General features: G+C 56.4%; 4 protein-coding genes across 4 annotated transcripts; all 4 read right to left on the bottom strand.

The window, feature by feature from the left end:
* Nucleotides 1-992: 992 nt before the first annotated feature.
* Nucleotides 993-2,536, bottom strand: HOXB5 (homeobox B5). Its single transcript, XM_056126667.1, has 2 exons — nt 1,975-2,536; nt 993-1,240 (listed from the first exon to the last, which is right to left on the bottom strand). Exons 1-2 carry the CDS (start codon nt 2,534-2,536, stop codon nt 993-995), a joined length of 810 nt encoding a protein of 269 aa, XP_055982642.1.
* Nucleotides 2,537-5,207: 2,671 nt separating this feature from the next.
* On the bottom strand, nt 5,208-6,962 carry HOXB6 (homeobox B6). Its single transcript, XM_056126672.1, has 2 exons — nt 6,548-6,962; nt 5,208-5,467 (listed from the first exon to the last, which is right to left on the bottom strand). Exons 1-2 carry the CDS (start codon nt 6,960-6,962, stop codon nt 5,208-5,210), a joined length of 675 nt encoding a protein of 224 aa, XP_055982647.1.
* A 9,561-nt stretch (nt 6,963-16,523) lies between these two features.
* HOXB7 (homeobox B7) lies at nt 16,524-19,270 on the bottom strand. The gene is made up of 2 exons (XM_056126671.1): nt 18,871-19,270; nt 16,524-16,780 (listed from the first exon to the last, which is right to left on the bottom strand). Exons 1-2 carry the CDS (start codon nt 19,268-19,270, stop codon nt 16,524-16,526), a joined length of 657 nt encoding a protein of 218 aa, XP_055982646.1.
* A 2,262-nt stretch (nt 19,271-21,532) lies between these two features.
* HOXB8 (homeobox B8) lies at nt 21,533-23,108 on the bottom strand. The gene is made up of 2 exons (XM_056126670.1): nt 22,685-23,108; nt 21,533-21,840 (listed from the first exon to the last, which is right to left on the bottom strand). Exons 1-2 carry the CDS (start codon nt 23,106-23,108, stop codon nt 21,533-21,535), a joined length of 732 nt encoding a protein of 243 aa, XP_055982645.1.
* Nucleotides 23,109-26,542: the final 3,434 nt, after the last annotated feature.

Below are 26,542 nucleotides of genomic sequence, written 5' to 3'. Positions count from 1 at the left end.
GAAGGGCAGTGGAGTAGGGGAAACATTTATTTGACTCCAAGGAAAGCTACAAACAAATACCACAAGCGAATCACTGAGACAGGCCCGGCAAAGACAGATTTTACAGGGAGCACAGCACCCACTCGCTCACTACAAATGGTCTCCAGGCGCAATGGGCAGGGGGAGGGGGGTGGGTCTGACCCAGCCTGTCCCCATATTTACAAGCTTTGTGGGGGCCCTCCACACCAGACCCCTGGATTCACAGAGAAATACACAAGACGTTTTACACTGAGAATTATTTTTGTTTCTGTCCATCCTCACCCCAGGCCTCATGGGGCCTACCCAACAGCAAACTTAAATCTCTCTCGTCTCCTCCCCTCTTCTCCACATCGCCCCTTTGGTGCATCCTGGCCCCTTCCCACCCCAGGACCCACTGGAGGACTTGGGCCTGGGGAGTGGGGAGAGAGGCAGAAAGGAGGACAGACAGTCAGGCCTGTATCTCCAGGCCAGCTCAGCTGGGCCCTGAGACTGTGCCTCTGCTACCCCACTTTCGCAACTGCCCTCAGACAAGTTTCAAGTTGAAACTCAAAATACAGCGATCTGTCCTTTATAAATAAGTTAGAATAACACAGATTGGGAGGGGGGGTCACATTAAACATGCGAGTTTCTTTTTTTTTTTCTTTTTTTTTTCCTGGGGGTAGGAGTGCAACCACGAACATTCAGAAACACTGGCGGGGGTGGGGAGTGAGCGCAGGGACTGGGGGATCATGGGGGGAATAATAATTATTATCATTATTAACAATTAATAACAAGATAACCAGTCCGGGAGAGAGGGAGCCACAGGAAGACCTAAGACCAAACGAAAAATCATAACACAAGGCCTGGGTGAGGCCGGCTCTTGGGAACCGGTCCCCAGCGGGCGGCTGCAGCGCAGGGAGGCGTTGGAAAGGCCTGGGTGGGGGTTGAGGGGCGGCACGGGGGACTGGGGCCGCCCCGGCTCCTCCCGGCAGGGCTCAGGGCTGGAAGGCGCTGCCGGCTGTCGCCAGGCTCATACTTTTCAGTTTGTTGTCTTTCTTCCACTTCATGCGCCGGTTCTGGAACCAGATCTTGATCTGGCGCTCGGACAGGCAGAGCGCGTGGGCGATCTCGATGCGCCGCCGCCGCGTCAGGTAGCGGTTGAAGTGGAACTCCTTCTCCAGCTCCAGCGTCTGGTAGCGCGTGTACGCGGTCCGGGCCCGCTTCCCGTCCGGCCCGGTCATATCTGGAGCAGGCAGAGCAGAGCCGCAAAAGGCAACGTTATTCCGGTTCAGGGAGGAGACCCTGGGGGTGGGGGGGGAGGGGGGCGTGGAGCTGGACCCAGGCGTCCCCGGCGCCCAGCTCTCCGCCGCTCCCGTCCTTCCCCTAGCCCCGCAGCCAAAGCTCTTTTTCTGCACCCCCTTCTCCTGCAGCCCCCACTTCTGCCGCGGGCGAAGGCGCCCGGCTTTGTCTCCTGCTCCCTCTCTGAGCCTCACCCTAGGCTGGGCTCGGGCGGCTGCCCGCCCCAGGAGGGAGGCGAAGCACGCTGCACTTTTGCCCTGGAAAGCAGCTCCTTAGACTGCTCCTCCTCGTCCCTCCAGGGCTGGCAGCCATCTCCACCTGGGGGGGTGAGGGACGGCTAAGCAGGACCCTTACCCACGTTATAGAACCCCCATCCTTCATCCTAAAGCTCCAGCAGCTGAGCGGATAAAACCTAAGCCGCCTCTGCGAACAGGGGAGTAAAAATACTCCTCCCCAACACCCCCACCCCAGCTCCAAAGACCTTCTCTGACTCTGTCCCCAGAGCAGCGAGGACCCTTTTTTGAGCGTTCCCCCCCCTCTTTGGAAAAAATACAAATCTATATTTGAGGGAAAGCCAAGCTCCCCTGTCCCCCTCCCCACCTCACCCCAGCCCAAACGCAGAGAAGAAAAGCAAAGCAGAGGAGAAAAAAAAAGAGAGAGAGAGAGAAAGAGAATTACCATGGCTGATATGCAGCTTTCTCATCCAGGGGAATATCTGCGGAGTCTGTCCCTCGGGCGCGGCGGTGGAGGTGGCCATGGGTTCTGGCTGCGCCCGAGCCAGGCTCGGGCTGCTGAGCTGGCTCGCCGCTTCCTCCGGCTCCGAGGACGCGCTGGCCTCGTCTATTTCGGTGAAATTGGCGCTGGAGCTGGCCGGGGTCGCCTGGTCGGAAGGGGACGAAGCAGAGGGCTTGGCGCCGTGGCTGTCGCCGTTGGTGCAGGGCAGGGACTCAGGCGAGGACAGGGAGCAGCTCGACGCCGCTTGCCTGAAGCGGGGCTCCTGGGCGGGCGCGGGGAAGGCGCGCGAGCTCTCGCCCACCGCCCCAAAGTGGCTGGAGGAGGCCGAGGAGCGGTTGACGCTGAGGTCCATCCCATTGTAATTGTAGCCGTAAGAGCCGGTGTGCATGGCAGCGGGATCCCTGTAAGAGCCGCTCAGAGAGCTGCCACTGCCATAATTTAGCAACTGATAGTCCGGGCCATTTGGATAACGCCCCGAGAAGGAGTTTACAAAGTACGAGCTCATTTGGGTGATTTTGGAGGGCTTGATTTGTGGATCGTGGTCGTTATAACCCTGTGCTTCACGATTTATGATGTATTAATGAATTATAGCGATGCACTGTACTTCGTTTTGCTATGTATGCGGCCAAATATGGGGGGGGGTTGGAAGGGGGATGGGGGGGCGTTAGGGAATCACGTGCTTTTGTTGACCAGTCGTAAATTCTCGCTGATGACCTCAAGAGGTAATTCATGCTCTATGGTTACAAATAATGACGATCCGAGAATCGTTAGGGCCGATTCAATGCGAGCCTCCGAGAGAGGGGGGGAAAGAAGGGGGAGAAACAGGAGAAGGTTGGCGGCAGCCTCTGAGCAGAGCGCGCCACCTCCCGGCGATCGGCGGGAGCGCGGGCCACACACCGCCATGGCGGCGTCGGCTGCCTCCCTGCTGGCTCCTAGCAGCGCTGGGCGAGAAAGGAACCCGGCCTAGGCTCCCCATGGGGTTGAATCTTTTATTGGAGGGACCTGGTTGAGTCTTTACTCACTCGGGGTGAGGGGATGGAGTTAATCTCTATTTGTGTTCTTCCCCCAAACCCCGTTGTTATTCTTATTTTAACTCTGGATGGATGATCAAAGATTGACTTGCCTTTTTTCCCTTTCTTGGGCAAAGTAGGTCGGCGACTTGGGGACGGAAATGAGGGGGGAGGGTTGGAAGATGTGTGTGAAAAACAATTATTTCAATGGATTTCCCCCTGAGCTGGGCCTGGCCTGCTTCCTGACCTGATACTCTGGCCCATCCTCAGCATCTTGGATCGGCAGAGTCCAGGCCAAGCTAGCTGGTGAGAGAGCTGGGTCCAGCACTCGCAGGAAAAGCTTTTACTTTTCCCATGCTCCCTGCAAGTTTTGAGCTGTCCCCCTGGCCTTGTCTCGAACCACAGCCAGGCCGCGGGGACAGCAGAGCAGGACAAGGACCCCAGAGGAGGAGCGCAGCTGGTTCAGGCATAAGCAACCTCCTTGCTAGGACGGGAGACACAGCTGTGCCTGGGGCTGAGGATCCAACATGGTTCCGAGAGTTTGAGATCAAGGCAAGGCCCGTTTGCCTTCTCACCAGATGCTGGCTATTGTCCCCCTACCCAGGCCCCCCGGCAGTGGCAGGGGGGCCTGGCTGGCGGCTGGGTAGTTTCCGAATTTCCCGGCAGCAGCCCACACCTTCCCAGGGAAGAGCTTCCGAGCACCAGCAGTGCCCTGCTGAGCGCGCTGGGCGGCCGGGAGTCAGCCGCAGCTGGGCCCCTTCAGCTGGGCGGCTATTTTCTTTAAAAATAAAAAAAAAATTAAAAAGGAGAGGGAGGAGAAAGCAAGGAAAACAGCGTCTGCAGCTTGCTGTCTGGATGAGGGCAAGAGTGGGGAGAAGACTGGTCGCTTCGGTTTGAGGAGATGAGACCAAATTGCCCGTCACCTGGCCCCCCCTGTCCTGTAAGCTCCAAGGAGCTTGGAGAACACAGCACTGGCCCAGGCACCCTTGCAAGCAGCTCACATTCCCCTACTTGCCTCTAAACTCCCGCTAAAGCAGAAAGGCCTCTTGGGGCCCTCAGCTGCAGGCCCATCTTACCCAGTAGCCCCAATTTACTCTCCTGAGCCACAGGTCAGGGACCCCAGGTCCAGAACAACGTAGACCAGGCCAAAGGCCATGGGCTTTAGCCAGCATGAGGTCAGACAAGCCCAGCAGAGTCTGGAAACCCGCCTGGTTCAGCTTTGGAGGGGCTTCGATTTAGGGGGACTCAGAGGTGTCCCCAGTGTCAATAACCAATGAGGATAAGGTGGAGAACAAGAGGAGAATGATCCTTCTCTGCCCCCCAAGTCAGCCAGGATCCAGGCCTCAGAGGCACAGCTACGACGCAGCTTTTATCTCAACTGTAACTTCCGAGCTGGCAGACCCGCAGGGGCCAACCAGGGCTCCAGCTTTTGCTGTGGAGTTTCCGGCACCAGGAAGATGGGGTGACGGTGAGGGGTGGGGGGTAGAGTGACAGGGGAGGAGCAGAGGTGACAGAGCGGCGAGTTTTTACATCTTTATTATTATTATCATTATTAATAATATTAATATTATTACCGAAGTATTTCACGTCCAGAGCTAAGACAAGACTACAAACACAACACATAGAAAATTAATAAAATAGAACTTTGTTTTCTTCTGAGGCTCCTCTTCTTACTTCTAGGTAGTATGTGCTCCTTCCAGTGGCTTTGGGAGGGGATGGGAGCGAGGTCTGGGGTCAGGGAGTCTTCGAGGCCCTTGCCGAGGGGCCTGCGAATCTACCATTGAACCGTGCACAGGGGACATGGACGAAATGAGACGGGACACGGCAAGAGCGTTTCGCTCTGTTTCCGGGAAACATCAAGTGAGTCCAGTCCTCAGTTCTCACGAGGGAGCCTCGATGGGGCCGAGGCGGGCTCTGCGGAGATGGAGGGGGTCGCGAGGGGTGCTGGGTGGGCTCAAGCGGCTTCCGAACCCCCAAGAGGCTCTGCAGGCGGGAGGCGTGCGAAAGAGCGCTGGGCCCGGCCTGTCGCACACTGGACAGCGGCTCCCGGGGCTCCCCCCGCCCCCCGCCCGCAAAGCCATCTCAGGGGGCTCGCCCATGCCCTTGGCTCGCCACCGGCCTCTCCTTTCGCGTCCCCCATCCCGCCCCCTCCACTTTGCAGCGCCTTCACTCGGCGGGTTTCTCTTCTTCCTCCTCCGCGCTGAGCTGAGACGCGCTGAGCAGTTTGCTCTCCTTTTTCCACTTCATGCGCCGGTTCTGGAACCAGATCTTGATCTGCCGCTCGGTCAGGCACAGGGCGTGCGCGATCTCGATGCGCCGCCGCCGGGTCAGGTAGCGGTTGTAGTGGAACTCCTTCTCCAGCTCCAGCGTCTGGTAGCGCGTGTAGGTCTGGCGGCCCCGGCGGCCGCTGGGCCCAAAGGAGGAACCTGTTACGCAGAGAGGAGATGCTGAGGCCTGGGGTCACCGGGGCTCGAGTCCCCCCCCCCCCGCGCCGCCCCCGCGCCCCCTCCCCCCACCCGCAGTCCGGGACTCTAGCTTATCCTGGGATGCCCTCCGCTGGGGGCCCGTCCCCAGTGCCCCCTTTCTCACTCCTCCAGCGCCCCCTCCAGCTTTACTCCGGGTCTCCCAGGCCTGCGCCTCGGGTGGGGGAGGGGAGGCGCCGTGGAAAATCCCACCTGAGCCGAGGGGGAGGGGCCGGGGAAGGAGCGGTCAGGTGTGGGTCTCCCAGCCGCAGCTTTTCTACCCATCCATCTCGCTCCCCCCCACCCCACCCCGTGATAGATTCCGGCCCCTAATCCGTAATGACGTGGATCGATCCCGAGTCGGCATTAACGGCTCCTCACTTTGGTGTCCCGCTAATGGACATCAATTGGGGATTTAAGGCCGACTGCTAATCCTGCCTGAGACCCGGCGCCCGCCGCCCCCTCTGCCCGCCTCCGCCCGCTCCCTGGCGCTTTCTTCCCCCTTCGTGTCCCTCCCTCCTCTGCCTACACCCCTTTCCGGGTGCCTCATCTATCCCCAGCCCCCGACCTCCAGGGAAACACGGTCCGGGACAGCCTCGGCTCGCCCTCGCCAGCGTCACGCCGCCCCCTTCCCATGACGCACTCCGTTTTTAATGGAATCGTCTCGGGGTGGGGGGCCTGCCCAGGACTGGGGAGGGGGGACGACACCCGGGGGAGCGAAGCCAGTGCCTGCGGGAGGTGGGGGGCGCCCCATCCCCGACTCGAAATACGGCCTCTGGCCTGGCGTTTCCAAAGCGCCCCCGCGCTCTCCCTGACTCCCAGGGCAGCTGGGACTTTGCAAACTTTGAAACTCTTGGTGGGCGAGGACGCAGGGCAGAAGACCCCCGGCAGACGCCCCTCACAACTCCGGGCGCCTCCAGAGATGCCCACCCAGCCGCCTGCGGGGAAGGACGGGCGGTGGGGAGGAGGTGGGGGGAGGGAGCCTGGCTAGTTGGGGAGGGGGCGGGGGCCCAGGGGTCGGGGTCCGCGAGCAGGCTCACTCACTGTTGCAGGAGTTCATCCGCTGCATCCAAGGGTAGACCGGGGTGGAGCACTTCTGCTCCTCGGTCTCGCCGAACACGCTCTTGTCCTGGGCGCAGTCCGATTTGCGCGGCTCGGGGTGGAACGGGGGCGGCTCGTCGGCGCCCGCCAGCGCGCAGGCCGACTCCTTCTCGCGGTAGAAGGCCGGCGCCGGCCCGTAGTCGCAGGGCGCCGCTCGGCCGTAGCCGCCGCCCGCCGGCGGGTAATAGGAGGAAGCGGCAAAGCCCTTGTCCTGGCCCGGTCCGGGCCCGTAGGGCGCGGGGTAGTGCCTCAGCGGGTCCGCATAGCCCGACGAGTAGAGCGGCAGCTGGCCCAGGAAGGACTCCTGCCCGCTGGCCAGAGTGACGGGGAAGGTGGAGTTCACGAAATAGGAACTCATTGGGAGGGGAGGCGCGCACGGCCGCTGCTGCTCCGCCGGGTTTATGATTTGTTGTGTTTTATAGTCCGAGCGCCGCGCCTATTAGTAGTATATCTGAGATTGGGTTTTAGCTGAGGGGGGATGGCGAGGTGCCAGTGAGGGCCAGAAGGAAATACAACCATCTGATCCAACACTGACCAATGGCAGAGGCAGGAATTGTCAAATAGCACCCAGGAGGAGCGCAGCCCGCACGAGGGACCCGCGCACAAACCTATCAACCTTTTTTTTTTCTTCCCCTCCTCTCCTTGCTCTCGCGCTCTCGCTCTAGCTCTCTCTCTCTCTCTCTCTCCTCTCTCTCGCTCTCGCTCTTCCCCCGACAACACAACTGCTCCTGTTCCACCTACGTAGGATTTGCTAGTGGCGTCTGTGCCTCAGAGGGAGGAGGGAGCATTTGCACTGAGACCACCCTACCCCCCACACACACCCTGAGATGAAATAAATATAGCCCCCCCCCTTCCACACAGAATAGAAAAAAGTTAATTGTGTTTTCAGAAAAGTTAACCCCTGCGTGCCTTGAGCCCCCACAGCCTCAAGGGGAAGGTGTGTCAGTGTCCCCAGATCTCTCACACCCTCTCCTTCAGGGCTCTCGAAAGGAGAAGATTTCATTCCGTGGGTTTGTGTGGGTACAGATCCTGAAGAGTTCTCTGCTCACTAACATCGTTTTCCGAAAGAAAGAGGCAAAGAAGCAGCAGCCAGCTTCTTGGGTTCTGAAAACCGTTTTCCACTCCGGTTTCCTCCAAGTCTGGACTGCTTCTCCCCACCACTCTAGGGTCTGAGGGTCAGGCCAGAGTCTCCTGCCCAGAGGACCCCAGGGCCAGGAAGGTCTGTGCCTGGGCTTCTCCCATGGCTCTCCGGCTAGACCACGAGCTCCTTGGAAGGGGATGGCTGCTGAGGATTCTCCAGGCATCCCCCAGCCCTGGTTCTAGCTTGTACCACTTACTCTTGGCAAGGGAGAAGGTACAGGGAAAAAGGGCTACCCACTCCTTTCTCTGAAACATAGGCAGGAGGGTGGGGTGACTCTAGCCTGATTGTCGGTACCCCTTTCCTGCCTGCAGCCCTCACTTGACTCCCGCCTTCTATCCCCAAAAGCTTGTGCATAGCCTTTACTACAATCTCTCCCGGATGAAGAATTTCTGAGTATGGGAAATTCTTCCTCCTCCAAAGTGGGATTCCCAAGTCCCCCCCCCATATTGGAGATAATCAGAGGCCATTGGCAAGGGGGAGGCCTCTTGATACTCCTCCAGGTCACATGAGAAGCTGGCAATTCTTTTTCAAATGAATTGCTTCTTAATACTTGGTTTGAGTTTATAGTTTTATAGGGAGGGAAGCTTGAGGGTCCTCCTGGGGACTCATCAGACACCCTATAACCATCAACCCACCCCATCTCCAGATGCTCACAGCCCTTAGTTCTGTCTCTGCTGCTTCTGCACAATCCCCTCCCACACTTTGTGTTTGTGTGGCCACCTTTACTTCATTTCCTTCAGGCAAGCTTAGGCACAATTCTCCGTCTTTTTCTCTGTCTCTTCTCTATCTCTCTCTCCCTCATAAGAATTGAGACCAGCTTGGAAGACCTAATAATAGTGTTTTCAATATTCTAATATGTATATAAAGACCAGACTGTACAGGTGGACCATCTTTGGGCCTGAAGCCAGGTCGTGGGGCAAAGTTTTCTGATGACCAAGGGCCCAGGCTGCCCTCCTCTGTCATATCCTTCGGGTTTCCTTTTGTGGGAAAATTTGCCCACTGAAATGGCATAGGAAATATTCAGAAATGTGATGCAGGAAAAGTGACACAGGGCTGAGGTTTGTTGACCAAAGGAGAAACCTGGTTGGTTGCAAAGTGGCCAGCAATGCTGCCTAAGCTCAGGACAAATTCTTGATTGCACCTTCATGGCCAAGGGACCATCCCCAGGATTCCCTCCAGACCACCACCCAGCTAGACACTATGAGGGTTAAGGAAGATTTAAGACAATGACTTGGAGGTTCCTTAAGATGGAGTCCTAAGGGACCAATCTAACTGGGATTGAGCTCACTCCTCCAAGGAGGGTCCGGGCAGGGAAAAAAGGTGGAGAGAATGCACCCCCTCTTTCACATGCCTGGGGCTGGGCCTTGGGTCTTAGCTCCCTGCTACCTCACTGGCCCTCATCCTGGGACAAGATGGTGTGGGCTTTGCCCTGTGTTGTCCAGATTCTGTGAGGGAGGGAGCCTTCCCCTGTGGATGCAGGAAAAGAATCCTCTTATTCTTAGAGTCTTAGACCCCAAATTAACCTCACCTCTGCAGGTTGCCTGTCCGAGAGTTGGAGCCGCAAAGGCATGGCCTGGGCGCCTGGCGTCGGCATGAAAGGAAATAGCGCCTCATCGCTCTTATCTAAGCCCAGAGGTATTTATGAGCGTTTATTCGTCTGATGCGTTTGTTTGGGAGAAAGAACAGGCAGGCAGGCCTCCCGCCTGCTGGTTTCTATAGCCAGATCTCAACAAATGTGTCTGTGGGTCCCTCTGTCCATTGCCGTCTGTCTGTCTGTCTCCAAGGAAGAATATATAAATATACAGCAGCAGGCACAGTGGTCTGCTGGTTTGAGGGGCCTGTACCTGCCTCCATGAGGAAGTGTCTGGAGAGAGGTGGGTGGAGCTGTGTACCAAGGATGGGGTACACAACAGAAGACTTGCTCAGGAGTCCCTGGGGCAGAACTGGTGATAATTTTCTGTGCAGGGTCTGAGGCCCTGTGGATGCACACCCAGCTTCCAGGGTTGTATGTCTAGGTTGTATTGAGTTCAGGAGTATATGTCTCCTGCACCCAACCTTGAAAAAGGGCGGGGGTGCTAGCCTGGGGAGGGGGGAGAAGTAGTGAGGAAGGGAGTGAGACATTGTCTGGTTTCCCATTTCCTCTCAGCTACAAAACTCACACCCCTCCTCCCCCTTCAGCTCTTTGGACTGTGGGCACTTGCCTTCACCCCTCACCCAACTCTGGCTGGGCTGACCCTGAAACCATCCCAACCTAGTTCCTTCCTGGACTCTGAACCTCTGACTTTGGGGCACACAGAGCGGACGTCGCCTTCAAATCAGCGGGTCGAAGCCAGCTACAAAGAACCTCATTTCCATTATGCAAATGACCAGTCTCTCGCGGGGTGGGGGGGGGGGGGGCGTCTGCGGTAGCGCTCAGCTCGCAGATTCCCTAAAAACTCTCCCAGGGCCGTGGGCACCCTAAGAAGTCCGAAAGCATTCCTTGGTACCAGCCCACTTTGCCCTCGCCACCCTCCCAGCTGTGTACTGGCAACACCTCCGAGGAGTCCCAGACTTTCGGAGCGCGCTGCACCGGGGCCTCAGTTCTGGGACCGGCCGTCCAGACGCCAGAAACTCTCGCGCCTCCGCGCCGCTGAGGCTGTACCCCCGGCCCAGATTCGAGAGGCGCCGAGGCGCGGGCACGCAGCCACCGCCTTGCAGCCCGGCACCTCCCCGGGCTCCAGGTCGGCGCACCAGGCGCACCCCCCTCCCCACCCCCAGCTCCCGGGCCAGACCCTAGTAACACCTCGGCCTACCCGCACCGCAGGCGATTTCCTGCAGTTCCCGCCAGGAGCCGGGGCCCCAGCACCTTGAAAGGGTCGAGCTTGCTCCTGCGGCTTGAAAGCCCGAGCTAATCAGTAACCGGTGAGACAAGGGCCAATATTGCACCGCGGCGGCGGACGCTCGGCCCCCCCGCCCTCGCCACCCCCTTCTGCGCGAGCGGACGGGTTAAGCGGGTGTGAGAGGGTCTGGCAGGAACGGAAATGGCAGTGGTTTGCTTCCTTGATGATTGATCCCCACTCCACTCCCACCTTTCCGCCTCTCTCCACGCTCATTCATGTCGATTTCGCTCCAAACGATCGAGAATGGGGGCGGGAACCCGCACTCACTGGCAGACACCAACACTTTCCAGAAAACCCGATTCAGTTCCTTCTCCACCGACTCGCCCGCCAAGGAACTGGCAAGACCCAGCAGCCAACAGGGAAAACACAGACGCGGCCTGTCTTTTGACAACCAAGTGGAACTGGCCCCCTCCCTTGGCCGAAAAGAAAACCAAATAAACCTCCGACAGCCTTGGCCTCGATCTTCCGATCTCCCGAACGGCCCCGGAGGATCCCCTGGCGCGGCGGGAGGTGGAGAGCTCGGTGACTCGGACGCCCCCACCCTCCGGTCCAGGATCCCCTGCCCGCGGCCCATAGTATTAGTCCTTTTTGAATATGCCCTTTTAAAAAAAGTCTCTTCCCCAGCCAGCCACCAGGCTTGGGGCTGGGATGGGACTGGAGAGTAGGAGGGACACTGTCCTCTCAGTCACACGCACGCGGTCTAGAACCGAAATCCAGCGCCAAGAGAACCATGTGGGCCCGAAATCCCCGTGGATCGCGCCGAACCTGCGCGCCGGGGCTCGGCTCAGGCAGTTAAGGCAAGCGGCACCGAAAACGCATGTCTCCGAACGGACGGTAGATGGCAGCAAACCGCATAATTTGGGCCAGAGCAAACTGTCTAAAGGCATGATTTATACTCCGCCAAGACTACAGGAGAGAACAATCTTTAGTCTGGGTGAGTTGGGGAAATTTTTCCGTTGAGAATATGCTCCGAGTGATGTGGGTGTCGTAGAGAACTTCTCCAGCTAGGCAACTGCTGGGGATTCTCCCTGCCCTCAGTCCTGGCCTGCTTGGAGGCACCTACCTGTGCCTTCTGGGCCCCCTCTCCTGCGCCACAAGTGGCTTCATCCATGGCTTCTCCAGCACCAGGGTGAGACGGCTCATCCCTCACGCAAATATCTAAACCCTGGCAATTCTAGGCAACCACTGGTCCCAAGGTGGATGCTCTTTATCTGTCTTTAAGAGAAGCGATCACCTATTTGAGATTTGAGCAAGGTTCTCAAACAGCCCCGCCTGCCCTCCACGCCCAAAGTATCTTTGGCAGAAAGCCTCCCCAGAAACCTTCTTGTTCTATTTTTAAATCCTCACCTGCCTCTTCTAGCACCAGCCGGCTGTTCCGAACTGCCCAAAGACCCCCTGCTCCTCCCCAGGAATCCTGGCTGGAAATGGAATGGGGTGTCAGGACAGGTAGCTGAGCTTAGCACCAGGCCAGACAGCTTTCCATTTCAGACCCTATCCTGCCCCTAATTGGGTTTTCTTTTTCTTTTTCTCTGTGCTCTTTTTAATTTTGTTTACAAGCCTAACACAATAACAACACAGGAGGAGAAAAAGAGAGAGAAATAAAGAAAGGGGAAAAAAAAGAAAGAAACAGCTGCTTTCACATCGCCACATTTTGATCCAGGAAAGTTGGAAATGTTTCCACATCACACACACCTGATTCCCCTTCCATCCAAATCCACATGCCCCACCCCAACGAAAACACAAGAAATATAATCAATATGACAACAGGAACCAACATGCTGTGACCTACCGCGTTCAAACCACAAAACTGTGTCCCTGCAGAGCGAGGCTTCCTCCAGCGGGAATGGCCAGAGACCTGGGCATTTCCAGGCAGGCTTCCTGGGGGGTATGCCTTGATCTGGGCTCCTCCACCCACAGCCCTTCCATTTCAGGAAGGTCTCCGAAGAGAGCTAATGAGCTTTTCTCTGTGAATTGTTCTTTCTGTGTCTCTCTAGCCGCCGCCTCGCCCCCGATGGCCTCTGCGGAGATTCCAGGCCCTCCGGAGACCAGGACGCCCCTCAGCGCCACCGCCCCGCGTGCCAATGCTGCCGGGAAACCGCCCATCAGCCAGCGTTACGCACTGGGCAAGAGAACTGCGCAGGGGCACTTGGGGAGGCCGGGACTAGGGAGGCTGGGGGGAGGGGTGGGGTTGAAACCCCCTGAGGCTGTAGTAACCAGCTTCTGAGGGGCCCTGCAGCCCACTCGCCCCCATCCTCGGAAGCTTCTGCTACCACTGTTCAAAGAGCGACTTGGAGCTCGTCTCCGTGGCCCTTCCGTTCTTCCTCCCGTCTTCCCTGCCCTGGCTCCCCCTCCAGGATGCAGTCACCCCTCTCTCGGCCACTATATTTCCTGGGAAGCCTCTCCCTGCAGCGCCCAGAGGTGGGGTTCAGCTCCTTCTTGGAGTGGGGGGAGGGAGGCAAACCCAAGCCCCACCCCCTACAAAACGAATGAAAAGAGCAAGAATTGTAGAGGCTCCCTTACCTTTGCAGACCTTGGGATTCTTTTCCTCCGGATTGAACGGGGTGGGGAGAAAGGAGGGGGGAAGCGCGTTCGGTTTCTTCTTCATCTTCCAGATAATATTGTCCCAACCTGAGAGCCGTCGCTTCCCCTCCTCTGACTTGGAAGAGGGTGTGTTTCGCTTTTCTGGTATTTGCATAGAAAATGGAGTAAGTTCTGTCTTTGAAAAATGATATCAGGTTGAGGTCCTGGGCAGATTGTCCGTTTTTCCTCCATGATGACTAAAATCCCAGGTCAGCAAGCAAATTAATTTAGAAATTAAGATTATTTTTGGTTTTCTCTTTTGTGTGTAATTCCCTCCCCTTCTCCTCTCTCTCTTTCTCTCTCTCTCTCCCTCTCTCTCTCTCTCTCTCTCTCTCCCTCTCTGTCCCTCCCTCTCTTCCCTCCCTCTCTCTCTCCCTCTCTCTCTTTTGCTTTATCGGGTTGATACTGAAGTATAAAAATACCAAGAGGCTGGAGCCCTGAAGGACGACAGTGCTCCGACCTAGGTGTGGTGTCCAAAAGAATGCTGCATTATAACCACCAGGGAAATGATAAAAAGTTCATGTTCACGATCGCCCGGCCACATGACCGGCGCCGGCCAATCGCTGGATTCAACCACTCATAAACTTCTATCACAAAGTTGTAAATTTTCATAAAACAACAAGGAATTTATTGCATTTCTTCATGGCTGCTCTGCCAGCAACCCTTTTCCCAGTCGCCATCTTCTTTTCTTCTCCTTCTCGCTTTTTGGGGAAACCCCAATCTGAGAAGGGATGAGGGTTGGGATGCAGGAAACTAGACAGTGGAGTCACAAGGAGCCAGATGGGGGAAAGAGGGTTCTTTTTGGAGCTTCCCTCTTTGTCCAAGGAACTCTGTCCTGACTCTTCTACTAAAAAATTCACCCCAAGCCTTCACCCTGGATCGTTCTAAGGCCGTTTGTGAATGAGTCGGGAGGGAGCTGCAGAGGATATCCTGTTCACTTGCATCAGGGCAAAATGAAAGCTTTCAGGGGGGGCTCCATTTCCTACCTAAAGATACCCCACATTTCCAGCCCTATAGACAGTGGGTCCCCCACCTGTAAGGGGTGTAGCATTGCAGGTGTGGGGGCCTGAGATGCCCTAGAGTTTAGATTTTTTTTCCCCAAGGGTAAAGCTGACTCAAGAAATACCAAGGTAGAATTCTAGCCACTGGATTCTCACTTCAGGAACCCTAGAAATCAGAGTGGGGTAAAGCGGGGTCCCAGATGTGTCTGCCAAAATCCCAGTGAGCCCAGGTTTTTGCAGACAGCTGAGGTTTTTGCAGCACTCTGAGGGTGAGGGGGTTCCTAAGGCCACTAATCCACTAATCGGGGAGCTGCAGGTGTAGGAATTCTTTACTTACATATTCAAATGAAAGGAGTCCCCTAAAATGCTCTTCCGCTCCAATTCTCTTCCCACTCTAGATCCTTTATTAAAAACTGTTTTAAAGTTTTTAATAATCCAGGGCGTAGGATCCAATAAAAACTAAAATTCAGTTCCTCAGTTACACAGATTATTGTCCCTCAATTGGGGTAAAACAAAAAATAAACCAAACAACCAAATTCACCCCAGATTTCCCAGGTCCCCGGAAATACTCCCGTATTTTAAATTAAGCTACCAAAGCCCAGATGCTTGAAACGAAATAACCTCCCCCAAATGTTTTACTTTTCCCTTGCTTTCTCTGAGCTCCGGAGAAAATTCCAGGCTGCCAGCGGTGCGGTGAAAGGGCAAAAAGGCGCGGAGGAGCCGGTGGAGGCCAAAAGCGTCGGCGACTGAGGGCAGCCAGGATACGGCTTCAACAGCGGCCTCACCAGCCCGGTAAATTCGCCGGGGGTACTCTCGCTCTCGGGTCTCATCTCTCCCCATTTAAAATTTTTGTTTGGGTTTCTATGTTAACTTAGAATTAGATAAATTTAAAAGAATTAAAGTAAAATAGGTTGAAATAAAAGAACCGACTATCTCTTGCGGAAAGTGTCGGCCGAGTGAGTGGGAACTCAGATCTGCCCCTGGCCGCTGCTCCTGCTGCCGGCCTGGCCTCTGCCCAGCTCCCAGCGACAGGAGGGTTTGGGGACACAGGAAGGCACCCTCCCCTACCTTCTGTTCTTCGTTGCGTTGGAGGTCAGTTCTGCATTTGTGCCCCAGTGGCCTTGCAGGGCTGCAGCCTTGTTTGAAGGCCTGCATGAAAAATAGTTTGTGGGACTGAGAGGATTTTGTTTGGTTTGAGGAATGTGCGGGACTGAGCGTGCAGACTCACGGATGTGTTTACTTGGGGCCAAATGTGAATCCGTGTGTTTATAAGCCAATGTGCGAATTGTCCGTCGGTATGCAGATAAATGTCAGGGTGAGTGCGAGCTTATGTCTGCTTGTGAGTGTGTGTGAACGCGAATTCGCTTGTGCTCTGAGTGTGGAGTTCGGGTGTGAGAAGACCCTGATCCATGAATGTAAGATCTGAGAGTTTATTAGTGACCATTAAGAGGACATGTGCACAGTGATTTTTGCAGGATGCCAGCCTATTCACACATGCTACTATGTACATTTGCGTGTCCATACCTAGAGGAAATGTGTGTGATTTTGGGGTTCACTGGTTCACAGCCCCCACAGAACAAGAATTAACAACAATACCCAGCATTAAAATTGAGGAAGGGGAAAAACTGGGGTGCATAGCTAAACCTGACCCCCACCCATCACCTTCACTCCAGCCTCAGGGAGACACAGAAAATAGGACCATTGTTTATTTTTTTTTAATTGCTTTATTTAATCTTTTTACTTCTCCATTCTCCAGATACAACCAGAATGAAAAGAGGATCATGGGGACAGATGGAAGGGAACAGGAGCATCAGGCAAGAGGTTTCACAGAGGGGACACTGAGCTAGTTGAGGGTTCTGGGGGGTTCCCTAAGGTCCCTTCAGTGCCATTACTGGGAAAGCAGAGGTTCAGGATAGGGGGGAGCCACACACATTAGTCCAGACCCACAGGCCACAAAGACAGCATCATAGGAGCTTACAAAACAGCAAGAATTTACAAGAACCTTAACAACAGCCACATAAAAAATGGGGGAGCAAATTCCTGAAAGCTACAGAGCAGGTAGGTATGTCCTTCCCATATTATACAAAAACAAACCCGACGGATTTTCCTATAGGTAGTATTTTTTTTTTCAGTGTTAAGAAACCAAAATCTCACACTCTCTCTCCTTAAAAATGTTAAAACCACTTTCCACTTAAATAGTTTTTTCCCCCACCCCACCCCGTTAGATTTGGGTTTCTTGGTTCAGTTCCCAAAGATGGGTTTCTCCCTTCTTTCTCTCCCTTTCTCTTTCCTTTCCTCTTCTGCCCTTTCTCTGTCCCTCACTCTTCCTCATCCTCCTCGGCCTCAGCCTTGTCTTGGCTGGTGGCCCCGGGGCCCGAGGAGGTCTTGTTCTCCTTTTTCCACTTCATGCGCCGGTTCTGGAACCAGATCTTGATCTGCCGCTCGGTCAGGCAGAGCGCGTGCGCGATCTCGATGCGCCGCCGCCGGGTCAGGTAGCGGTTGTAGTGGAACTCCTTCTCCAGCTCCAGCGTCTGGTAGCGCGTGTAGGTCTGGCGGCCTCGCTTGCGGTCGGTCCCTGCACGTAGTATTTGGAGGAGAAAAATCAGTGTATGTGGAAAAGACCACCAGAGTGCCCAAGTCCTTCTTAAACCCTCCCTGTGATTGGGGGTAGGGAAAGGGGGGAGATCAATGCTTGGAAGATCGCATTCTGACACTAAACCAAATTCTCCCTTTCCACCTTGCAGCCCAGGCCTTCCCTGGGCCCTCTGTGTGCAGCTTTGAGGCCCACCAAGGCCTGTGTTTCCATTTGCCAACCCGGAAGTCTCCCAATTCAAGCCTTGTGAACCCAAGATCTAACCTGTTACCCCTTGAAGGATCTGCACCTAAAGGGTGACTGTGTCAAGGTGAGATAAGCCCCTACTTCCCCCTGAAGATCAGAATCTCCTCTTTTGAATGCTGACTCTGATGGTCTAGGGGGGTGGGGAGGAGGCATAGACAGCAGTGGAAACCATCCCAGTGACTCTGGTGTGGGGCTTAAGGCCTGGCCTGAGTGTTCCCCCGCCCCAAAGGAAAGGAGACAAAGGAGCTTCGCATGACCAGTCTATCACCACCTCCAACTGGACTTGGGTGTGGACCTAGAAGGTAAGGATTTGCAGATTTCCTGGCAGCACGGAGTCATCTGAGAGCAGCCTTCTGAGGACTATTCCCCTGGGAGTGACAGGTTCACAGTGGAGCAACCTGTCCAGTTCACCTATCCAGATCACCCTGCTCTCCAAAGCAATTTCGGGGCCCACAGAAACAGACAGAGGGGCGAGAGACAGCATGTGCTGGAGTAGGTGGAACTTAATGTATTGGGTTTGGGAGCTCCTGTAGGGCAGACCCAGAGCCTCCACCCCAGGAGGCTGAGGAGAGGCTTATGCACGCTAGAGTGAGAGGGAGGTGCTAGTGCCAGGTCTCCTGGGAAGGAGAGGAGGAGAGGAGGAGCTAAGGGCCCTAATTTCAAGTCAGATAAAAGCCAAGCTGAAATGTTAATGAGCAGAAAAATTTGGGCTTTGATAAATCAACTGGAAAGGTGCTTGAATTATGGAGCTGGTAATGGGGACCTCAACCACCAGCACTGAGGTTGAAGCCCTCCTCTTAACTCAGAAGGTGGGGTCCTTCTACTCACAAGTCTTGGGTCTTTCACAGCTTGTGTCGGAGCCCCTTTCTTCCCCCCCCCCCCCAGAGTCCAAGCCAACAGGAAGAATGTTTAGGACAAGTTCGGCAGGAGACCCCATGTTCCCCCAGTCCCTTAGAATTCCCACCATAGTAGCTGCCTTAGTGGCTGTTCTCTAGGACTAGGATCTGTCTCCCTAGACTTGTAAGCCCTCTCTGAGAGAACAAGGACCTTCTAGAATGATACCTGTAAACTTATTGGCCAGTTCTCCCCAGGGAAGTTCTTTCCAGGATGGGCACCTGAGGAAGCCAGCCGGTTCCCAGGCCTCTGCCCCCTTCCCAAGTTCACTGGGGGGTCAGGAGCTTCATCTCTCTTGGTCTCAGCCATCCCCCCTCCACCTGCCTCCCTGGCTCTGTGTCCCTGCCTGGACTCTCCTCTCACACCCCCTCCTCCACCGGCCTCTAGAGCCCACCTCTAATTGTCCTGAAGGGAATAGAGGGGGAGCGGGGTTGGCTGGGAAGAAAGGGGGAGGGGGAAACTGTTCAGTGCAGCAGCCCCCTCCCCTAGACCTTATCCAAGCTAGGGATGGGGGACACACCCAGAGCTGAGATTGGGGGGGAGGGAAAGAGGAGGGGGGGAGAGACCCTAATGGCTATTCTCTGCAAACCCCAGCCTTCCTCCGCAAGACAAACGGCCTCATCTCCAGCCCGTGCCGGCGTGGCTGATAAATATTTAAAGCTAAAAGGCCAGGAGGAAGGGTGGGGGGCGGCCAGGGGGCTCGGCGCGCCACGGCGTCGGCGGAGAGAGATCCGCCAGCGAAGCAGCGCCAACCTAAAGAGCACCAAATCGAAAAGGGGGTGGGGGCCCGGGGGGTGCCGCGTCCCCCAGGGCCGATCTCCTGCCGAGAGCACTCAGGACGCGGAAAGGGACACTTGGCCAGGAAGGGGGCGCCTTCCGGGAGCACGGGCCCGGGCCACTGCGGCTCGGGACGGCTGGGTGCGCGGCGTTACCTGAGCTTCGCATCCAGGGGTAGATCCGGAAGTTACTCTCGGCCGCCAAGTCCGAGTCCCTCTGCTCCTTGGCGCCCGCCGCCTTGGCGGGGTCTCCGGGACACACCCCGGAGAGGTTCTGTTCAAAGGGCGCGCAGTGCATGTTGAAGGAACTCGGCTCGAGCCCGTAGCCGGCCGCGTAGACGCCGGCTGCACTCTGGCCCGCCATGCCCCCCCCGCCGGGGTACAAGCCCTGCATCGAGGCGGCGAAGGAAGCGCCCGAACCCGCTCCATAGCCCGGGCGCTGGGGGTTGGAAGCGAACGCACAAGAAGTTTGTTCGGGGAAGGCTCCGGTAGCGAAAACGGAACTTGCGGCTGGATATTTAGAAAATAAAGCATTCGCATAATACAATGAACTCATAATTTGGCCGGATGATTTGTAGGCAGGGACGTTTTAGTGTCGGTTTTACGAGATTCCTTGATATATTACAGAATTAGAGTCCAGATTTACACCGAAAAGGACCCCCTTTTTCCTCTCCGGACCACGTGACCCCGCCCACGTGACGTCCCCTCCGCCAATGGCCAGGCAGCCTCCCCACGGCTCCCGGTAATGTGGAAAAAATTGTGTGGCGTTGGATTTATAAAATATGATCAATAATGAATGGGAGCGCCAAGTCCTGTGGATTGGGGCTGGGGGCTCAAGGGCCGCTGGCGACCCCCATGGGCAGGAGGCAGCTTGCAGGCGAGATTTGGGGAAGAAGGAATGGAGTGGAAGGGAAAATAAATAATCACCGAGCGATCCGTGCTGTCTCCCCCCACCAACCTCCCCAGCCCGTTACCCAGCGAGAAGCAAACGCAGAGATGGCACGCCACTGGGTGGGTGGCGGGGAGCAGCTCTATTAATTTGAACCCAGCCAGTCAGGCTGGGCCTTTGGGGGGAACTTAGGCCGGTCCCCCCAAGGTAGGAACTAGGTGAGCCTGGCCCAGACCCACGGCAGGGACAGTGCGAGGCTTCGTGGGTGCTCCTAGAGGCGCGGGGTTCCTCCCACGAACTGCGTGGGATGCTGCGGATCACGGTAGCTAAAATAAAAAGGGGGATGTGAAAATTTTCTGAAAAGAAGGGAATGAAGTGGGTGATAAGAGAAAGGAAGGGGGAAGGCAGCTAGAGTATTTGCTCTTCTGGTTCCTGGAGGCTAGCTGCCGGAAACGTAGAGGGAGCGAGGGTGGAGGGCGGTGAGCCTCGACCTCCAGGAGGGAAAAGGTAGCCAAGTCCCACGGGGGGGAGATGAGGGGGAAGAACATTTACCCGCTCCTGCCCCCGCCCCCGCCACCCCCCCCCCGTCCGGGAAAAATAAAAATATAAGCTTATTCAGCAGCACAGCACTCCACCTTTACCCGCCCCCTCCCTTCCCCCCACCCCCAGGAGAGGACACAGAGAAACAAAGGGGGAGGTGGCGGCGAGAGAGCCACCCGCCCGGGCGCATCTCCCCAGCGCGGCGTGGCCTGGGCGCCCGGGTCTCCGGGGCCCGCAGCCGCAGAACGCGAGGGGAGGGGGTTTCTCTTGGCTCCCCTCCCTCGCTCCCTTCTCCTCCAATCACACGCAGCCGCCTCCCTCACCCCCTGCGCCCCTGGGCCCAGGGACTCGCACCACCTGCCTCCAGCCCCCGCCCCCTCCTCCCGGCGGCCTGGCCTGGCCAGGCGGGCGCAGGAGACCGGTGACCGGCTCCCCCCGCCCCCCCCCTCCTCCCCAGCTCTGCAAAGGGCGCCAGGAGCAAATGAGGAGCCCGGAGCCGGGCCAGTCTCGGGTTCTCGCTTGTAAACTTTATTGTAACTCTTCCGCCCTTTTCAGGCGCAGACAACAGAACAAAGTATAGAGGAACAACAAAATATATAATTAGCCCTCCCTCCCCCCAATAAAGCAATTCACGGATACAGGATACATTCTCTTCACAGTAAACCTAAGAACACTTTTAACAATTGCCCACAGCGCGCATGCTAACTAAAGTAACCTCTTTTGAGAAACACTTAAGACGAAATTGTCAAACCAAAGGGGGGGTGGGGTGGGGAGTCGGAGGAAAAGAGAGAGAAGCAGGAGAGAAAGCCGGCGAGCGAGGGAGGGCAGCGGGGACAGGGGGGTGGGGAGGGGGAAATGAGGAGAGAGAGAGAGAGAGAGAGAGAGAGAGAGAGAGAGAGAGAGAGAGAGAGAGAGGGAGACAGTAAGAATTTCGGCGTGAATAGGCAGTTTCATGTTGTTGGGAAACTTAGCAGAAATCGGTACCTCGGTCATTACAAAGAAGCACGTTCAAAGGAAAAAAGACCATTGCACAAGGAAGCTTTTTACACGGGACGGGGGGCGTGGGGGCTCAGCCAGGCCTCGGCCGCTCACCCTCGCAGGGCGAGGCAGTCCTTGCTTTCAATCCTTTTTTCTTTGCCCCCCGGCCCCCGAGAGAAGGGCAGGAATCCACGGTAGCTCACACACAGAAGCTATTACGAGATACTACCACTAGCGGGGACTGGCGCGGCGGGGACGCTGCGGTGGGAGGCCGGGCTCGGGGCCCCGCTCGCGGGGCCGGAGCGCTCTCGGGCGGGGGCGGGCGGCGGCGGCGCGGCCGGGGCACCGGCGGGCGGGCGGGCGGGCGGACGGGCGGGCGGCGGCCGCGGCCCTGGCTGTCCCAGCTCCAGCCTACTTCTTGTCGCTCTTCTGCGCATCGCCCTCGTCCGCCGCCTCCGGGGCCCGCTCCAGCTTCTGTTTCTCCAGCTCCTCCTGCTCGCATTTGCTGCTGGGGAACTTGTCTTTGTTGTTCTCTTTTTTCCACTTCATCCTCCGGTTCTGGAACCAGATTTTGACCTGTCTCTCTGTCAGTCCCAGCGCATGCGATACCTCGATCCGCCGCTTGCGAGTCAGATAGGGATTAAATAGGAACTCTTTCTCCAGCTCCAGGGTCTGGTAGCGGCTGTAGGTCTGGCGGCCTCGCCTGCGTCCGGCGGCTGCTGGGAATGGGTAAAGGGCGAGACAGAGGGGAGGGGAGGGGGGGAGGGGGCAGAGACGGAGAAGGTTGGGAAATTCGTGAACCAGCCTAGGAGACCAAGATAATAAGGGCAGGGGACCTTCTGGGCGGGGGCGCTGGGAGGCCGCGGTCAACGGGGGGGGGGGGTGAGGGGGATCAGACACCGCTGAATCTAAGGGAGCCAGGAAGGGGGAGCCCCTCCCCTGGTAACCAGCACCAGAGAGCTGGGTGGGGGTGGTTCAAATCTATTAAAAGTGCCATAAACTTTAGAAGGAAAGCTGTGAAGCAGGGAGAGAAAGAAGAATTTTTAAAAGCCAGGATTGAGGGGTGGGGGTGTGGACGCACCTAGGAAAGCCCCCAGAGCCTCTGCCCCAGAAGAAAAGTTTCTTCAGGGTAATTAAACTATAAAGCAATTGAGAAGTGCAAAAGTTGAGCACCCCCCACGCCCACCACCCTCTGTCCACTACCCCCCATAAAACAGTAAAAGGGAGAAAGGAGGGGAAGAAGAAAAGTCAGGCGGGGTGAAGGGGGTATGGATCCAGGAAATGTTATGAAACACCCCTTCTTCAAGGGGGACAAAAATAATAGGAGGGAGGGAACACAGAGGGAAGGATGGAGGGAAGGAAGGAAGGAAGGAAGGAAGGAAGGAAGGAAGGAAGGAAGGAAGGAAGGAAGGAAGGGGAGGAAGGGAGGGAGGGAGGAGGAGGCGATTTGAACAGCGGACACGTATTGCAGGAGCTGGGGGGAAGGCGCTGGCCTGCCCGCCCCCTGGCCGGCCTCGGCCCCCCTGATTCCCTCCCGGCCAGCCGGCCCCGCCGCGAGCTCACCTTGCGGACGCATCCAGGGGAAGAGCTGTGTGGGCGACGGGCTCTGCTCGGAGCCCTCGGCCTCCTCTCCCAGGCCGCTGGCGGCTGCGAGCTTGCAGTCGGCGTACTGCACCAGGTCTGGGTCCTGCGCGCCGAACAGGCTCTGCCGCTGCAGCGGGTCGTAGCCGTAGAAGTTGCCGGGGTCCCCGTGGCACGCCACAGCGCACGGGTTCTGCTGGTAGGGCGCCGTGGACAGCGACGACGGCCCGTGGTAGAAGTCCTGGATCTGCGACGGGTGCTGGAAAGTGCCGCCGCCGCTCGGACCGTACACCACGGTGGGTCGGCCGCCCAGGTCCTGGGCGAAGCCGCAGTCATAGTAATTGGGGCGCAGGGACTCCCCGGTTTTGTATTTGGAGAACAGTGAGTTGACGAAATAAGAGCTCATTTTATTGAATTTTGAGGCGGCGGCGACGGCGGCGACTGTAGTTGGGGGCTGTTGGGGAGGGGGGTGGGGAGGGGGAAAGGGAGGGAGAGAGAGAGAGAGAAAAAAAAAACCGCGGATTCGCCGGCTCCTAGTCACCCTCGCCAGGAAAGGAGAGGGAAAGGGAGGAGGGGGGGAGAAAAGAAAGAAAAGGCGAAGAAGATCTCGAAGCCGCCGCACTTTTGGTGATTTCCAGGAATAGGAAAAGGCCAGCGAAGCCTGGAAAAGTCTAGGCTTGCATGGCAGCCGCGGCTCGCTCGCCCTCCCCCCACCCCCCACCCCCCAAACAAAAATATACCGCCACTTAAAGAGGTCCTCGCTTTACATTTCGAAGCAGGGATGCCAGTTCATAAACAGTTTTCGGTGATTTACTTCCCTGCAAATGAGTTGTTTCATATTTCGCACTGTCTTTTCACGATCATTTGCATCCATTAGAGACCCCGCATGCTATTGGCTTCTCTGTACTCCTCCCGGACAGAACGCAGAGCGAGAGAGAGTGAGAGAGAGAGCTAGAGCGAGAGAGCGCCAGGGAGTGAAGAGAGAGCGAGAGAGGAAAAAAAAGGAGGGGAAGAAAAAAAATACCCTGGGAGACAGAGAGGGGGAGAGGGGGAGCGAGAGGGGGAGAGGGAGAGGGGGTGAGAGAGAATGAATACGGATTAAATCTGTTTAACTACCTACATTAATGAGATATCTCTTGCCTCACAACAAATCAAATACCTTCGCAGACCACCCCCAAAGACTGATGTGGGGGAGTCGTGGAAAAAACCACTCACACACACACACAACGGGAGAGGCACGCTGTTAATTTCGCGATTTTAACGAGGCAGTTGGAGTCTTTTTAAATGTCAGGGTCGCTTCGGAAAAATGTAAAAGAACACGGTTTAATTGCGCCGAGTTTTAAAAGGTCCTATAAATGTAATTGGTATTTTAATACAAGTTATCAAATCATACAGCTTCCTCTCCTAAACATATTTTCAAACAAACGAGGTAGTCATATTTAAAGCTTTAATGATCAATTTCCTTATTATTGATAAAGGTTTAACTATCGTGTGGAGGGAATTGGCTGAGTAACCAGCCCCCCAAAAAACGGCTGTAAACTCTTTAACAAACTATAAAACGCAATAAAGCCGGAGTCTGTTGTTGTTTATGCGGCAGCGCATAAAAGCTGTTAGCATTTTACGAGTTCTTTCCTCTACAGCTATAAAACTGCAGCTTCCCTCGCCCCCGCGCCCACTGCGCCACGGTGGGGGTGACGAAGCCGAAATGAGAACGATTATGGGTTTTTTTTTTTATTTCGCTGCAAACGGTGACTTTTTCGGAGATTTTTCTCCCCCTTCAGCTGTGGTGAGCACCTGACCCCCAAACCCTGGTCTGAAGCCCCCACATCACCCCTCTGCCTCACTCAGACTCCTCGCCAACTTTCCCCACTGAGCCCCTCCAGCCTGGGTTTTCTGCAGAGAAGGGGTCTCAGAGAGGTGGGGGGGGGGAGAGAAAAAACTTTCTGGTTAGTAGGCAGAGAGGAGCAGGGCAGGCCAGGCTGGCCTCAGCCCACTAAATGCAGCTCTGCAGAGTTGAGCTGGCTTGGGGGTGGGGGGAAGGGACAGAGCTAACATGTGGGGGTCCCCAGAAGGCACTTTGTCTATTCAGTGCTTTGGGGGCATCGACTTTATGTGAGGAGAGATAGGACAGTGCCAAGTAGGACGCTGAGCTGTCTCCTCCCTGTGCCAGGCCTTGGGGTCCAGTAACTAAACACTATGGGGGCTCCCAGCTTGGCCAGGCTGGTCCAGCACCTCTTCCCCTCGTACTCTGGGTGGTGTGAGAGGGTCCAACACAACCAAAATCCTGTTAGAGGGAGCAGAGGGTGGCCACAGGCCAGTGTTCAGTACTGGGGCCTTGCGACCCGTCTGGGTACTCACTTCAGAGAGCATCTTTGCCTTTTCAGAGGCTGCAAAGGTTTGTGGGCACCTTCCGGCCTTCATTGCCCAGTACATCACTGCAACTACCTGAATTCACCAGGGAAATTGGGGATCAGACACCATCAGACCTCCCATTTTCTGTCTTCTCCCCTTGGGGTGTCTCTACTAAACCTGGCTCTCCCTCTAGACCTGTGGACCTGGGCCCCTCACAAAAGATTAACAGCGTGAAGAGCTGACTGTTTCCCCTCAGGGTCTCAGAGCCTGGGTGGTGGGGTGACCGGGCCTCGAGGGAAGAAAGGCTCCCAAACTGACCCCCAGGCCGAGGAAGGCAATGAAAGGAGGGTGGGGGAGGGAGAAAGAGGAGAGACAGCACCAGAGTAGGGGTCAGAGATACACCCGCCCATTGTTGAGGTATGGAGAGTGGGTTACTTTTGGAGGGGTGCTTTGGAGGAATTCCATTCTCCCCAGCCTTTGTAAAAATAAAACCCTCACCTTTTTCAGGAGGGCCGCTTGGTCCCTCAGCAGCAAGTCCAGAGAGAGACAGAAAGAGAGAGAGAAGAACTGATAGAGCGAGGAAAAAGAGAGAAGGAGGGAGAAGAACCCGAGTCTGAAAGGTTCCTGAGGCTGAGGGGGCCGGCAGGCAGCGGAAGGCAGAGAGAAGTTGCCGGGAAGCGAACATTAGTATTAAGTGCGGTGGACTGGGGAGGGGGTTTATGGTTCTGATTTGAGGACTCACCGGTGAGGTAGAAATTCAATGGCTTGTTCTAAATCATCCCTACACCGGGCAAGAAATTCCTGATGGAAGGAAAATGTTTCTATTATAAGAAAAAACAAGCAAGAGCGAGGAGATAATTTATAAACACCCAACGGAGCGCAGATTTATTAGAGAAACTCAAGTTGAGGAGAAACTCCCCTTGCCTCTTTGCACCGAGGGGGCACGGGGAGAGAGCAGAACGCAGAGGGGCTCCTTGCAAACAGGGAGGGGGGATTTTTTTTTTTTCTCGCGCAGGTTTGTCTGGATGGGGGCTCGCTGATCTGGCTGGGCGGGGAGGAAAGAGGAGGTTAGGAACCTGGGAGACTAGCGGCTGAGATCGCACGGGTCTGGGGACCGGCGCTGAACCGCTGGGTGTGTTCGGCGATACTCTGAAGGTTCCTAGGTTGGCCGGGCACGGCCCCGCAGCGCTCAGAGCCGACTCTCACCTGGCAGGCAAGGCTCGGGCAGCGGGGAGCCCTGAGCTCCTGCCGCCGGCCGCCCCGCCAGTACCCACCCGCCTAGGGAAGACGCTCCTCTGGGGTGACCCAAAGTGGGGTGTTCAGCACAGCTCGAGGAAACCGCAAGCCTTCCCGCACCTCGGGCTTGTGAGGAGACCGGCCCGGTGGCGCGCGCCCAGCCCGGGCCATGCACAAAAAGGCTCCAAGGTTCGGTCCTGGGAAGTTGCCCCGCTTCAGGGGCACCTCCGGATGCCCCCCAAAACCCAGGGA

The sequence above is a fragment of the Sorex fumeus genome, unplaced genomic scaffold, assembly GCF_029834395.1.
Source record: "Sorex fumeus unplaced genomic scaffold, SorFum_2.1 ptg000063l, whole genome shotgun sequence".
Lineage (NCBI taxonomy): Eukaryota > Metazoa > Chordata > Mammalia > Eulipotyphla > Soricidae > Sorex > Sorex fumeus.
The sequence above is the reverse complement of the archived record's forward strand: the minus strand, read 5'-3'. Positions and strand labels throughout refer to the sequence as shown.